At 42.3% G+C, this 14,281-nt stretch overlaps 1 protein-coding gene across 3 annotated transcripts; it reads left to right on the top strand.

Annotated features, from left to right (window-relative positions):
• Positions 1 to 2,282: 2,282 nt before the first annotated feature.
• Positions 2,283 to 14,041, top strand: DUT (deoxyuridine triphosphatase). 3 transcript variants are annotated; one of them, XM_053670135.1, is made up of 7 exons: positions 2,283 to 2,417; positions 3,092 to 3,230; positions 5,133 to 5,224; positions 7,372 to 7,416; positions 12,935 to 13,009; positions 13,154 to 13,224; positions 13,627 to 14,041. In XM_053670135.1, the coding sequence occupies exons 1-7, from the start codon at positions 2,351 to 2,353 to the stop codon at positions 13,681 to 13,683; spliced, it is 546 nt and encodes a 181-aa protein (XP_053526110.1). In that variant the 5' UTR covers positions 2,283 to 2,350; the 3' UTR covers positions 13,684 to 14,041. The 3 variants fall into 3 exon arrangements, with proteins under 3 accessions (XP_053526110.1, XP_053526108.1, XP_053526109.1); XM_053670133.1 differs by having other exon boundaries at positions 2,283 to 2,577; positions 3,114 to 3,230; XM_053670134.1 differs by lacking the exon at positions 2,283 to 2,417 and adding an exon at positions 2,568 to 2,653.
• Positions 14,042 to 14,281: the final 240 nt, after the last annotated feature.

The following is a 14,281-nucleotide window of genomic DNA, read 5'->3' as shown; positions in this document are numbered from 1 at the left end:
ACTCAAATGATTTATCTCTCCTGTGAACTTCCTTAGGAAAATACTAGAGAAAAGCAAAATAGGAAAGTAAATTAAGAGGAAGATACTAGATTCATAAAACCAGAGCCCTAATACAAGGGCGGCAAGTCTCAGGGACGTCTTGGGATGGCAGCTATTCAGCAGGACTAGAGGATCACTGGCAAACACTGGAGCCAGAGTAGAGGAGAGTAAGGGAAGGGAAAATGGCACTGGGAAGAGGATTTGCTGTTTCAGTGTTTCATTTGCTGTGATAAATGTTTAAAGTATTGGATCCGCTGGAGCATTTGGAAAAAACAAGCAATAAATGAATTAAAAACACCACCACCAACAAACAGAAAAACAAGGCAATTACCAACTTGAGGGGGACAGGTAAAAGAAGTAATCATACCACATTGTCTGAGCAGTGAATACTTTCATAGTTCTGATAAAGTAAATACTAACTGCTTACCCCCAAATTCCTTCCGAACTATTGGAAGAATGGGGTGGAGGGAGGGAGGTAATAGACTGAATCTCAACTGCCCTAATTCAGAAGATAATTTCTATGCCATTAAAAATATATATATAATTTAGAAATAGGGAGGTAAATTCCAGTAGAAAGAGCCCCAAACAGTTAGAAGTATTGCCCCTGAGGAGTGAGATGGGGGAGGGTGTTTGAGGAGGGGGAAGGGCAGGGATAATTGTTTTTCATTATAGGCCTTATAAAAGCATTATTTGGAAAATAAAATCCTTTGATTAAAAATTAAACTAGTAAACAGAAAAATCAAAAGACTTTGAAAACTGATTATATACAGGGGCCCAATGAGAGAGGCAATGAGATCTCTACCATTTATTCATATAACAAATATTTATCAAGCACTAAACAGAGCCAGGCACTGAGCTAGGCCTCAGGCCCTGGCTGGTGTGGCTCAATGGATTGAGAGCTGGCCTGTAAACCAAAAGGTTGCTGGTTCAATTCCCAGTCAGGGCATATGCCTGAATTGCAGGCAAGTTCCCCAGTTGGGGATCTGTGAGAGGCAACAACGCATTGATGTTTCTCTCCCCAGTCCTCTCTAAAAATAGATAAATAAAATCTTTAAAAAATAATTTTAAAAAAAGCTAGGTCTCAGGAATACAATGGTGATCACAGCACTCAGAGAGATTGTCTACTAGAGCAAATAGTAAACAAGAAAATAAATGCATAAAAGACGTACAGATTGTAATAAGTGGTGTCATTAGAAAGAAAAACCTAATTACTACGATAGAAAATGGTGGTGTGAAGACAGGGCAGCTACTTCAGTTAAGATTGTCTGGGAAGGCCTTTCTAAGATGATTTGAGACCTAAAGCCCAAGAAGCTCAAACCAAGGGTGGTCTAGTGGGTCTAGAAACTGTTCACAAACCACCGTTGACAGACCACCACCAGAGGAAAGCAGGATGATGGCTCTAGATGAGATTGGAGAAGTAGCAGGACCCACATCATGTGGCCATAGGTAACATTTAAAGCCATAGGAAGAGAAATTCCAACATTCAGGAGGAAGATCCTATAAAACAGACTGAAAAGGTGGGACCCGTAAGCAAAGGAACAGCAAGAAAATTTGAAAACTTCCCCAACAACGCCCTAACACTTTCAGCATTTTTCTAGAATTGCACGCCCCCCGCCAGTTTGTAATTACTTTTACTAAGTGCAATACAATTTGGTATTCATATTTCTGCATCAGTTCTGGAGATGAATGTATTTCTAGCCTAGAAAAATCAATTTACTGTTCTACAGGTGATTTACTCATCCCCACTCTAAGGTATACCAGCGTGGCTCAGGATCTTTTGCGTCATAGCTGGGGCAAGGCGCTCTATGATGCTATGGAGTTTCAACTGGATGTCAGATAGGTTTCCTCACGACCCAGCCCGTGCGTGTGGAAAGGCAACCGAGAACGCAGCCTACAGCACAGCCTAGGGCGCAGCACTTCAGCACTGCCCGCTGTCGCGGAAAATGTGACGGGGTGCGGTTGCTTTTGTTGCCCCGGCGATTACTACCTAGGGAGGTACGGCCGCGGGCGGCGTTGCCCCCAGGTAAGTTCACAGCCCGGCGTGCAATGGGCCCCGCGGATAGTGTCGGGTCCCGAAAATAAAAAAGAGAATAGAAGAAGGTAGTTGGCGGCGGTAGCCAGATTCCCGATTTGGAGCGTGCCACATCCCCAGAGACTCGGGGCCTCCGCCCGCCCGAGGGCGGCCTTCGCACCGCCTCCTGCTCCCGTCAGCACCCGCAGGCAGTTACTGCTTCCGAGGTCGCTTTCCGGTGCGCACGCAACAGGCGCCTGCGGGGCCGAATAGCCAACCGGCGCCTGGAGCTCAGGGCAAATGACTCCCCTCCGCCCTCGCCACGTGCTCTTCCACCGTCTGCTACCGTCTTTGCTCCGATCAGTGGGTAAAGACGCGCCCAGCGCACGGACCAGAGCAGAGGCAGCGGCCCTCCACGGGCCAGGCTGGCCCCCCGACCCCGCCCGCGCCCCCCCGGGGACCGCGCCGCCGGGCGACGCCGGCGCTGTCCAGCGCTCGCAGCCTGAGCAGAGGATGTCGCAGCGCTAGTAATGTCTGGGCCCAGGTTACGTAAGGCGTGGGCGGCCTGGGACTGCTGCCAGCTGTTCCGGCACGCGCCAGGAGGTCTGGGAAGACGCGGGCGGACGAGCTACACCCGGGAAGCCGTTAGCGCGCTGGGCTGGGTTAAGGGAGGGCGTGGAGCCCCTAAGGCGCGAGAGCGAATCCACTGCGGTCACCCCCAGGGTGGGATGGTGTTATTATTGTGTGGCGGGGAGGCCACCGAAGTAGCCCCCTGAGTTACTAAGTTTAGAAAGCTACAAAGGGCTCAGTAGTTTCCGATCCCAAATCTGTTTTCGAAGAATGGTTTCCAGCCCCAAATTTAAATCCCGCTTCCCCTCTCAGTCAAAATGTGAGCTCTTCCAGGTGGGGGCTGCTGGGACGGGGCGTGGCTGGCGGGAAACTTTAAAGTTTCCCTTAGCTGACGGTTAGGCTTATTCGCGCCTTCCTCTCCCCCTGCTTGCTGTCACGCGTGCCCGCCTTCTGCCATGCCGTGCTCTGAAGAGATACGCACCCTCTCTCCCAGCAAGCGGCCCCGGCCTGCAGAGGAGGACGGCGCGCGTCTTCGCTTCGTCCGCCTCTCGGAGCACGCCACCGCCCCGACCAGGGGGTCCGCGCGGGCGGCCGGCTACGACCTGTACAGGTGGGTGTTGGCCGCTGGCCGCCCGCGCCCCCGAGGGAGGCCGGTCCCGGCGAAGAGCCTAATGTCCCCGTCGTCCCTGCTCCCTCGCAGAGAAGGCTAATTCCCCAATTTTAGAGCTTTCACGTTAGTTTGCATTCAGGCCCTCTGCTGCCATGCCACAGCTTGAAACGTTCACCTAAAAGATTACAGAAACAAATGGGTTTTTTGGTGGGGGGTTTTGCATATATGTACGGTTTCCGACATTTCTGTGTTGAAAATTTTAGCTTTCCTCTTCAGCATAAATTCAGTAGGGATTTGGGCAAAGACTTCGGAAAAGTACGTAATATACGTAAATATCCTCTGAGGCGTCGCTTTGCAACAATTATTGCACTTTCCAAGTGGAAGGTAGAAAGGAATGAGGCCTTCAAGGCCTGAGCGTGATGCTGTGCCCGATAGAAAAGCCAGGGTGGGAGCTGAGGTGCTCAGTATGAAAATACCGAGGCAGGATTAATGAAAGCTGCTTTTGTCTTAAAGGGTTAATACAATTTCTCCACACGTCCATACCCGTCCATCTTTAACTTGGTCCCAAGGATAGGAAATTTCAAAATGGCCTTGAATATGAAAAGCAGGAATGTGGTAATACTACCACCTTTTCATTTGTACACTTTTTACCTATACTAAAAAACTTACATAGTCTATTTTTATGCATCCTCACAACAATCTGAATACACTAGTGTTACTTTTTACACATGAAAGGGTTTGTAAAGAGCTGAACTAACAGTCCAAACGGCTTGAATGTAATAGAACTTTTGACCCTGGATTCAGTGCTTTTTTCCTCCCACTGGACTCTTGGTGCTTACTTAAAACCATTAAGATAAGTGAAAGGTGATATTGGAAGTAGGGGATGTTTATTACATGACTAAATCCTGAGCCTTGGGATATACTAAAGCATTCCAGGTCATTCTCACGTGCAGAAGACTCATCTAAGTCATAAGTAAGTACAGGAAAAGAGGGGAAAGAAGTGAGTGATGGTAGTAAGGGAGGGAAAAAAAAGTGAGGTATAGACTTGTAGCTGAAAGGGATATAGTTCAGCTCCTTAATTTTCAAGAGTGAGAACTGTTTGACAACACGTAGTTTGACTACCCCATGTCTGGGCGCTGTTTCTGAGTCTTAGACTGGTTTTAAGGCAGTTGGAGCATCTTCATACACTGAAATAGAGACGTGGGAACAACTGACCTCTTTGATAAATTAGTGTTTAACTATTCAGAGCAAATTGCATTGAGGGAAGAAAAAATACACTACCAGTTTAACAAAGGTCTGCAAAGTAACTTCCAGTTGTGCTTGTCAAATTTCTGTCAAGGGAAAGGTACAGTAATAACAGTAAGAGCATTTGCTGGGTGGACCTTAGAGAATCGCAGTTCCTCCAGTGTCCGTTTCCAGGGCTGTGCACGGTGGTCAGCTCTCACCCTCAGCCAGTGAAGGCCATGGCCACAGCTTGGTATCCTTGCCTTGCTACCAGGATTAGCAGGACAGATGCGGCCCAGCTCTACCCTGTTACGTGGTTCACCCATTTTCCCCTTTCCTTCTGCATGGTTTCCATTATCCCTTAGGAAACTATTGTGAGAATATATGAGTTATTATAAAAAGCAGTTAGACCTGTGCCTGGGGCATAGTAAGGACTTAATGAATGTTAGCTGTTATTTACCCTTCTTTCTTAGTTCTCTCTTCATACTGTGTTAGTGAAGCATATACCTGTTTAAAGGTCTGCCTTTTCTGCCCCCTCCTGCTAAATAATTACCTGCATTTCCCAACCAAATTTTGTTCAGGGGAGAATACATTTACATCTTGTCACCTCTTTCACCAGAAAAATACATAGAGAATTACACTATCTTAATACGTTATTTTTTTCCAATATCTTCCTAGTGCCTATGATTACACAGTGCCACCTATGGAGAAAGCCCTTGTGAAAACCGACATTCAGATCGCTCTGCCTGCTGGGTGCTATGGAAGAGTGGGTAAGCCACTGAAGATTCGTCCTGTTCTCCCTTTGTGACAGTGTTCCTTCATCTTCGTTTTATCTGGGGTATAAACAAGGGATGGGGTATTGCTCAGCCTGTGTCCTAAGACAAGAAAGTTTCTACAGTGATCGTAGCTGCAGCCGTTTGAAAACTTTCATTTACATACAAGCACACTCCCGAGTTGCAGGTTCTGGTGCAAGCACTTGCAGTGAAGCAACTGTCGCGATAAAGCAAGTCATGTGGTATTTGGGGGGTTTCCCGTTCATATAAAAGTCGATGTTTACACTATATTGTAGTGTAGTATTACATCTAAAAATGTACATATCTTAGTTTAAAAATGCTTTGTTTCTTTTAAAAAATGTTAGTTATCATCTAAGCCTTCAGTGAGTTGTGATCTTTTTGCTGGTAGAGGGTCTCACCTTTGATTTCTAAAACATGCAGTATCTATGCGGCAAAATAAAACAAGGTCTCCCTGCATCTGCTTTTGCCTCTCTTGCTATTTTTTGACTCCATACTGGAGCTTTTGTAAGGCTCACATTGGCCCAAGAGGTTCTCACAACCAACTCACTGGAAATATAGGTGATTATTAACTGCTGCTTTTTCCAGTGTTACCACCAACTCCTTCAAAAATCAGATTGCATATGAAGGCAAGATTTTGTGAACATGGTGATGAGAATGGCTCATACTAGCTATGTAAGAAAAGGAAAGGGAGACAGTCTTAGGATAATGGCACCTGGCATTTTACATCATGGGAGTGAGACTTCTACCCCGTTGGTCCCAGAGTAGAGCAGGCCACTTGGCCTTCTGCCCTTTGGATTTACCCCCTTGGGGCGCGTCCTTCGGGTGAGGGATATTCTTCAGGGAGGGAAACACTGCACAGAGGGAGGAGCTAGGACAAAGTGGAGTGCAAGTTCACGGGTGTAACTTCTGGACTGGTTCATTTGTCACTGGGAAGAGTTTAAAACCTTTCAAGAACACAAGAATGTTCTGACAAACTTCAGAGTAAACCTGGAGGAGCAAATGGAACAGTGGCCCCTCCCCCTAGGGTTGGGGTGGGAGGAGGTGCTACCACCGCTGTCCTGTTAACCTAGCAGGTGAGGGGGGTGAGAACTGCTAATACTTCAGCCTTTAAGAGAAAAATGAGATTAGCTCCCCGTCTGTTTTAGGATATTTGTGGCAGGGGGGTGGGGTTGGATGGGTAGAGATCAGGAACTGCAGTGAAATGAAAGTAGAGGCAGGAAGGAGTGGGATTTATTGACAAAGATCCCTGATTTAAATTATTCTGGAATAAAATACCAGAAGTTAGGATAGTTTATGGTAGGCCTGATGCTCAAGTCAGCAAGTATAAAATATAAACTTAGCTTTTTATTTTTTCATTTTAAAAATAAAAATCATAGTAAGTTGACTTTTTAAGGTTTAGTTGTTGGCATTTTGCTTGACTGATATTAAGCCTGTTACTCTGGTTCATTTGTTACATGCAGAGAGGTCTTTCAGCATCTGTATCATGGGTCAGAGTCCCAAGTTCTAGACTAAGCTCTGCTATACTTCCCATCTACAATACACTGCAGCATGCTCAGAACGCCCACCTTAAAAGTCCCAGGCCTGACCCATGTGGCTCAGTTGGTTTGGCATTATCCTGCAAAACAAGGACTGCCTTTCAATTCCTGGTCGGGGCATATGCCTGGGTTTTGGGTTCAGTCCCCAGTAGGGGTGCATACAAGAGGCAACTTACTGATGATTCTCTCTCACACTGATGTTTCTTTCCCTTCCCTCTCTAAAAATTAAAAAAAAAAAAAGTCCCTCTGCTCTCTTCATGCCCCTGGCAGCCACAGTCCTCCCATGTGGCCAGTGTTCTGCACAGGTGCCTGTGTCCCCGCTTGCTCACCTTCAGCCCAGTCCAAGGGTCCGTGGCTGCACCACCACTGAAGTTGTGTGGGACTGGCCTAAGTTGGCTTCAAATTAAACCTTGTCTGATTTTTCTAAACTAATCAACTTGCGTAATATGATATAATAAATATATTCTTTAATTCAGAACCATCTGCTAGAGTTAAGATGAAGATATCAGTGGTAGGATGTGAGTCAGTTATATCCAGTAATTGCCCTTCCACCTTAAAATAGCCAATTTCTTCTTTTTTGTTTTCCAGCTCCACGTTCTGGCTTGGCTGCAAAACACTTCATAGATGTAGGAGGTATCGTATTTACATTTTTATTCTGTAAATATTTTTTAAGTATTTACTTTGCTTAAGGAATTAATCAAGTGACAGACTTTATTTTTATCTTCAAAACAAGGAAATGGTTTTTATTTCTTGCCTTTCAGAAATTTCTATCTCTGAATAGACAATTTTTATATTTCAAATGCTATTTGATTATATGTAACCTTTGAATGACCATTATATGAAACACATGTTGTTTTACCAATAGGTTTACTAGACACAGATAGGATTTTTGCTTTAATTTAGCGATAATCTGCATTTAGTCCAAAAATGACTCCATTCATAGAGGAAGTTTTGTTATTATAAGAAGCAAACGCTTTTATGTCATCTAAGCAATTATATTTTGCTTAAATAATTACTAAGTATGTATAAATAATTAAGCAAAAGTTTCTAGAAAATACAATTTCATCTTGTAAGAATTTTGTTAACCTTTTTAAAGGAGAGGAATCTGTTTGGCAAAATATAAAAAGAGAATCTTTCCCTAGTCAGGAAAGCAGACACAGCTTTCCTATCTAAATTTCTTGCTGAGCCAGTCCTCCGTGGCTCCTGTTTCTTTTATAACAAAGCCTTACTCATGTCTCCCGAAGTCAGCAACTTCCTTGCCAGGTCCCTCTCCTGAAGGAGCCCCTGTCTCCTGCTGGCCACACTGGTGAGAGGTGTCACTGCCCCTCGCTGTGCAGAAGCTCTCAGTGTCCTGATACTGCCTCCCTTGCTTCCAGTCTCATTACTGGGGCACAGAGCCCACTGACAGGGCTCTCCTGTCCTGACTTCTTTTTTTAAATGGTTTTCCTCCCAATTTTCTTTTTTATTTGTACCATTTAAAGTAATTTTCTTACAATATCTTTGTTGACATATAATTTACATTTCAGACAACTCGCCCAATTTAAGATGTATAGTTCAATGGTTTTAAGTGTATATTCACAGAACTACAATCATCACCACCAATAATTCTAGAACATTTTCATCATCTCTCAAAGAAACCTCGTATTTGTTAGTAACTCACTCTCGTCCCCCCAACCAATAGCCCTGTGCAACCACTAACTTATTTTCTGTTAACATAGAACATGTTTAATATTTGTTTGAATTTTCCATTGTAAGTGGAAACAGGAATAATCAGAAAAAGAAAAAAACCTATGCCCACCTTACGAAACATGAATTTCTGCCATAATGTGGCTCCAAGCACATCTGTCCTCAGCAAACACATTGAGGCAAGGGAAGTGGGGGCTGGGTGGAGCTGGGCACAGAGGAGGGAAGTGGGCATCCTCTGTAACAGTGTCGACAGTTTTAAAAAGCTTAAAAATTTTTAGATAAATCTAGTTGACAGATTCATGGAGGGCTTCATGGGACATCAGTGTCTTCAAGGTGATCAGGAAAGATGACCCCACACATTTTCCTGGTGCCACTGTCAGAAACAGCTGGCAGTGCCCTAACCCTCCCTCCTCCCCACTCACAGTAGTGAGGGCTTCACGCACAAGATGTCTTGGCTCTCAGATAAGTGGGTGTGCCAGGTTCTCTGCCTCCCTCCATTTTTACAAAGCTACTTTTCAACAGATGAGAACACTGGCTCAAAGATGAGCCCAGGTCACACGTTAAAAACTGGAATCTCCGTTCAGCCGATTCCAATCTGCTCGTTGTTTCCACCGCAGGCAAATGCTGTGGATCACCCTGTCACATCCATCACCACCAAGCTCTGTCTTGAGTTAGCTTGTTGTCGCCTGTACCCCCTGGGCTACCTCCTGTCTACCCCATGGGCTCCCCGTGGTATCCCTGGGTGGTGCCGTGGGGACCCAGAAGTAGTCCCTAAGAGAAGCTGAGCTTGACAACAGGGACGGACAGCCCACTGGGGTTGAGGATTGTCGGGGCTCATTATGCTTGATTTCAAAAAATAACTTTTACAAAGTCAAGTATGGTAACTTAGCATATAAATTAAAGATATAAACAAAATTGTATATAGCCCTAGCCAGTGTGGCTCAGTTGGAACATTGTCTTATAGACTAAAAGGTCGTGGGTACGATTCCCAGTCAGGGCACATACCTAGGTTGCGGGTTTGATCCCTGGTTGGGGCACATTCAAGAGGCAACTGGTCGATGTTTTTCTCTCATGTAGATGTTTCCCTCCCTCTTTTCCTCCCTAAAATCAATAAGCATGTCCTTGGGCAGGGATAAAAAAAATAAGTAAATAAAAATTTGTATATATTTTAAAAGAAATTTCAAAGGGTTGCTAAAGGAACATGGGCTTTGGAATAACAACAATGAAAATTAGTGTGACCACCTGTGAAGGGTTGGCGGGTTAAATGATAATGCATCTGACACTTTGATACATATGAGATATGCAAGTTATATTCCTGTGCCCCAGTGACTTAACCTACTTTTTAATGTGGAAGCTTTGTTACTAATTTTTGCTGTTTAAAACAAGCCTCTGCTTTAAAAAAAACATTCATGTAAAAGAAATGGAGGTTAGTTTGCCTGATGGTTAGTGTGGTATTATTTGTAATTTCACACTGGTGTGTTCTTGGATGCAGAATATCTTTAAAATGTCTCTTAGGCACAAGTTTAGCATAGCTGGCCGCAGTCTTTAGTCCAGAGGAGAGATGTTAGAAGTCTCAAGCTGTAAATAAGGGTCAAAGGGAAAAGTGGAGTATGCAGGATTCTGTTCAGAATTCACATCTGGTAGGTGTGGGTACTTTTTCACTGAAGGTTCCAACAAATGACATGCCAAAGTCTTGACACAGTAAAAGTTTGCCTGAAGTCAGTTCATCACCCTGCCAGTTCCAGTGCGTGATTTTTCCAGTGATGACTTCTAAATACTTTCTGCTTTCTCTCGAAAAGAAATATACTTGATGTAACTTAGGTCCCTTGTGTGTGTTTTTCTTGAAGGTCAAATTGCCTTTGAGTGGTAAATGAACTAGGAACTATTGGATATTTTTACATGGTTGGCATTCATGCTAAAAATAATTTTAATTGATAGCCTTTTTTTTTTCTTCCCTACATTTTACTTGACTTCAAACAATTTCATTTTTTTTTTTTTAGTTGGTTGAAGGCTGCTTCCCCCATGTCCATGGCAAGCACATAATCTTGGCAGATCACCTGGCATTGCAGAATCCAGCATCCCCAGGCATTCGAGTCTGATAGAAAAGCTTTACTGATAGATAGCAAGAACGGCCTTTACAGAAAGGGAGTGTTTTTTGTGTGGTAGAAGATAGCATGGACTAAAAAAAATACTTACAAAACATGAAAAGTTACATATACAAACAGATAAGAAAAATATAAAATATAGAAGAGGAATGCAAATGTGCAACAATTGTACAGAGGAGGAAAGTCCAACCTCATTAGTAGTGATCAGGGAAATGCAAAGTAATGCCATGAGGTACCATTTCTTAGCACATCGGCTGGAATTACAAAGATTGTTACCATCTGATACTGCGAGGACTTGGAAGTGGGTCTTAAGTATTGTTGATGGAAGTTTTAAGTGTTACACCTTTTTTGCCAGTTGTTCAAATTTAAAATGTACACACCCTTTGACCCAGTATAGTGCTTTTTGGAAATTATTTGGTGAGGATAAAAAGTGCTAATACACAGGGATACATGTACAGGGCTCTTGTTTATCATAGCAAAATTGTAAAAGCAACCTGATGTGTGATGATATGCTAGTAATGGTATTATATTTCCATTTCTTGGATCTAAAAAGAAGGACTAAGATTTATAATAATTTCAAAGGAAGTCTATGATATTTTAAGTGGAAAAAAGAAAATTTGTGAAATATATTACTGTAATACTGTAACATTGGCTACCTGAGGGAGGGTAGGAGAGTGTCGTTAGCTTTTATTTTATACATACTTGTAGAATTTTCATAATCTAAAAAATGTTCTCATAAAATAGGAACAAAATAATTCAGCAGTCAGCTCACATTGTCTTTAACACATTCTCAATAAATGAGTAGTAGTCTGTACATCACACCTCGCAGCATGGAGATTCTTCGGCCTTGTCTGGTCATCTGTTCTGGCCTGGAATAACTAATGTGCTCTGCAGAGAGGCCTCTTCATTAAACATCATCTACGCTGCTCCTGCGGCCGAGACTTTCTGCATATAGACAATACAGGAAAGAGCTGGTCCCATCTTTATACCAGTTCTTCCAGTAAACATTGAGGACTAATGCAGTGGTTGGCTGGCTGTGGGGAAGAAACCAGGCTTCCGTGTTCTTGGGGTTCTTGGCTGCACAAGAGGAGACTGTTTTAAGAAATACTTAGAATTCAGTTCCACTTATCCTTAGTAAGTCATTCATAAGGTTCATTTAAACTTCTGTAATTCACTGGGAACATCTAGAATATTGGTTTTCTGAGTATTTTTCCTATGGTGGAACTTTTTTAAAGGTTTACTTTTTTTTCTCTATATGAGAAAATTGAAAGAAAATACTCTTCAAAATTTTTTTTTCAGTTGACCTTCAAATAATGAGTCCTGCCAACCAACCATGGTATACCCATGGAGCTAAACTCCCAATTATGTTCATTTACTTTCTTCCTTTGATAAGAGAATTTATTTAAGGAGTTGGGTGTTAGTGAGATGTTCCGTGGAGCTACATTTAATTAGATTCATCTGAATTCCATTCAGCATTCTACAAACTGAGGGGCAAGAATTACCATCTATAGAAGAAATTGGCAGGGAAGGTGGTTTGGGGTTGGAGAGTGACTTTGATAGGTAAGGGTTTCTTTTGGGGTGATGAAAATGTTCTGAGATTGATTGTGGTGATGGTTGTGCAGCTCTGAATACACTAAAAATCGTTGAGTTGTGAATTATGTCTCAATACTAAAAAAAAGAAATGAGAGGGCCTGGTGCACTTACATTATTTGTGGAAACACTTCAAATTCTTGGCCACAGACCTCGTGACAAGTCTGGTAAATGTGTCCTAAGAAAAGATAGTGCTCAAATTAAAAGGAGCAAGAAATTATCAATTGAAAGGTTCAGCTGCGTTTTTGTTACAAAAAATTGAACGTTCGGATATTTGCTTGACGGCTGCTTCACTGTTTCAGCATCAGCTTCACTCCAGAGCTTTGGGCTTCTTGGCACTTTTATTTATGACTCAGTCATATTTCAATGTGGGTATTAGTGGGAAGCCACTACCAGAAAAAGCCTTTAAAACCCAAATCATATTTTCTCCTCATCTGTGTTGGCAGGTGTGCAGCAGAGAGATGGTGGGTTGGGGGAGAGCAGTCCAGGGTGACCTGCCAGAGATTCTGAGTGCCGCTCACAGTTGAGAGTAGGAAAGAGTCACCATTTGTAAGGGTGACAGGCTGGAAAATAAGGGCCATCTTCTCAAGTCTTACTGGCCTATTAGTAATATTTCTCAGCATTGAGGCTTTGCATAGTACCAGAGCAAGATTCACTCATTCAGTTGTATAAAAATCTTGGAGCCACAGAAGAATGATTTTGAGGTAATTACACACTCACTGTGTTTTGGTAGCATGAAACAAGCTAATAACGACTTTTCTTTTCTCTAGCCGGTGTCATAGATGAAGATTATAGAGGAAATATTGGTGTTGTACTGTTCAATTTTGGCAAAGAAAAGTTTGAAGGTATGTTAAGTGCAGTCATGTGGACACAGCAAGTTCTCAGTTGTATGTGTTAAAATAACACATACTCTGATTCTTGTACAAGACGGGATATAGAAAATGTATTAATAAAAAATCAGTAATACACTGTTTTTTTCCTCTTTGAAGTTAAAAAAGGTGACCGCATTGCACAGCTCATTTGTGAACGGATTTATTACCCAGAAATAGAGGAAGTTCAAGTAAGTATCATAGAAATTGAGTAGGGAAGGACTAATGTAACATATTCAGTGAAGGGAAATTAAAATTTGGAGGATTCAGTGTGTTATTTGTAACTAAACAGTAGCATATACGACTAGTCCCATGTTAAATTAAATGCTAGTTTTAGAAGTTCTTGAAATAATTTTCACAGCTATCATATAGCATTACTTTGGTAATCATTTAAATATCAGTAGAATTCTATTTCCTTAGCTTTTTTTAAATAATTCAGTATTTAAATTTATGAAGCTTTTTGAAAATTTAATTTTTTCTTGGTAATTTTTTAAAAATATGGAATAGCACGAACCAAAGTCTTACCACTGGGGAGCTGGGGAGGACAGAAGGCCGGAGACTAACCGTGGGCCTGCCGCTCTCTCTCTCTCCAGGGTTTGGACGACACCGAGCGGGGCGCCGGGGGCTTCGGGTCCACTGGGAAGAACTGAAATGTGTGCCGGCGACAGGAAATGAAAAAACGCTTTTTTCCTAAAAAGAAGAAGGATTTGTTTGTTTGTTTGTTTGTTTTGGTGTTTACTAGCTTTAGCTGCTAAAAATACTTAGTTCTTTTGTGAGCTAGGAAAGGTATGTTTTTCTGCATTTGATTACTATATAAATCTACATGGTAACCAAACAGTTTATTTTTTTAGTCACATGTACATCAGGTACTGATTCACTTCAGAGCTCTTTAATTTCCTAAACCCTGCCCCTCGAATAAGGTGTTTGCTTTATAAATGTTATGCAAAGCCTTTTATTCAGTAGATACAGATTATTACATAAACTGAAATAAAAAGCAATAAAAAGTTATTCCTTGTTCTTTTCATTCTTTTCATTGATCCAAATTTTTTTTAATATATATGTATATAAAATCTAAACATTTAAGATTTCTTTGTGAAAGTCGGAAGAAGGGGATCATCGGTTTATTTTTAGGGGTTTTTTCTTTTTTAAATCTTTTGGTGGATGCTATGTTGACAGGGGTAGAGGATGTTTGTGAAAGGAAATGTAACTGGGGAATTTCCAGTTGATTTCCTGTGAATTTCAGTCCAT

The sequence above is a fragment of the Artibeus jamaicensis genome, unplaced genomic scaffold (assembly GCF_021234435.1).
Source record: "Artibeus jamaicensis isolate MK-2021 breed Jamaican fruit bat unplaced genomic scaffold, CSHL_Jam_final contig_548, whole genome shotgun sequence".
NCBI lineage: Eukaryota > Metazoa > Chordata > Mammalia > Chiroptera > Phyllostomidae > Artibeus > Artibeus jamaicensis.
This window is presented reverse-complemented; position numbering and strand designations above follow the sequence as displayed.

Coding starts and splice junctions, on each gene's coding strand:
- DUT (XM_053670133.1), top strand. CDS start 2,351: ATGACTCCCCTCCGCCCTCGCCACGTGCTCTTCCACCGTCTGCTACCG. Junction 5,225..7,371: donor TGGGTGCTATGGAAGAGTGG/GTAAGCCACTGA, acceptor TTTGTTTTCCAG/CTCCACGTTCTGGCTTGGCT. Junction 7,417..12,934: donor ACACTTCATAGATGTAGGAG/GTATCGTATTTA, acceptor TCTTTTCTCTAG/CCGGTGTCATAGATGAAGAT.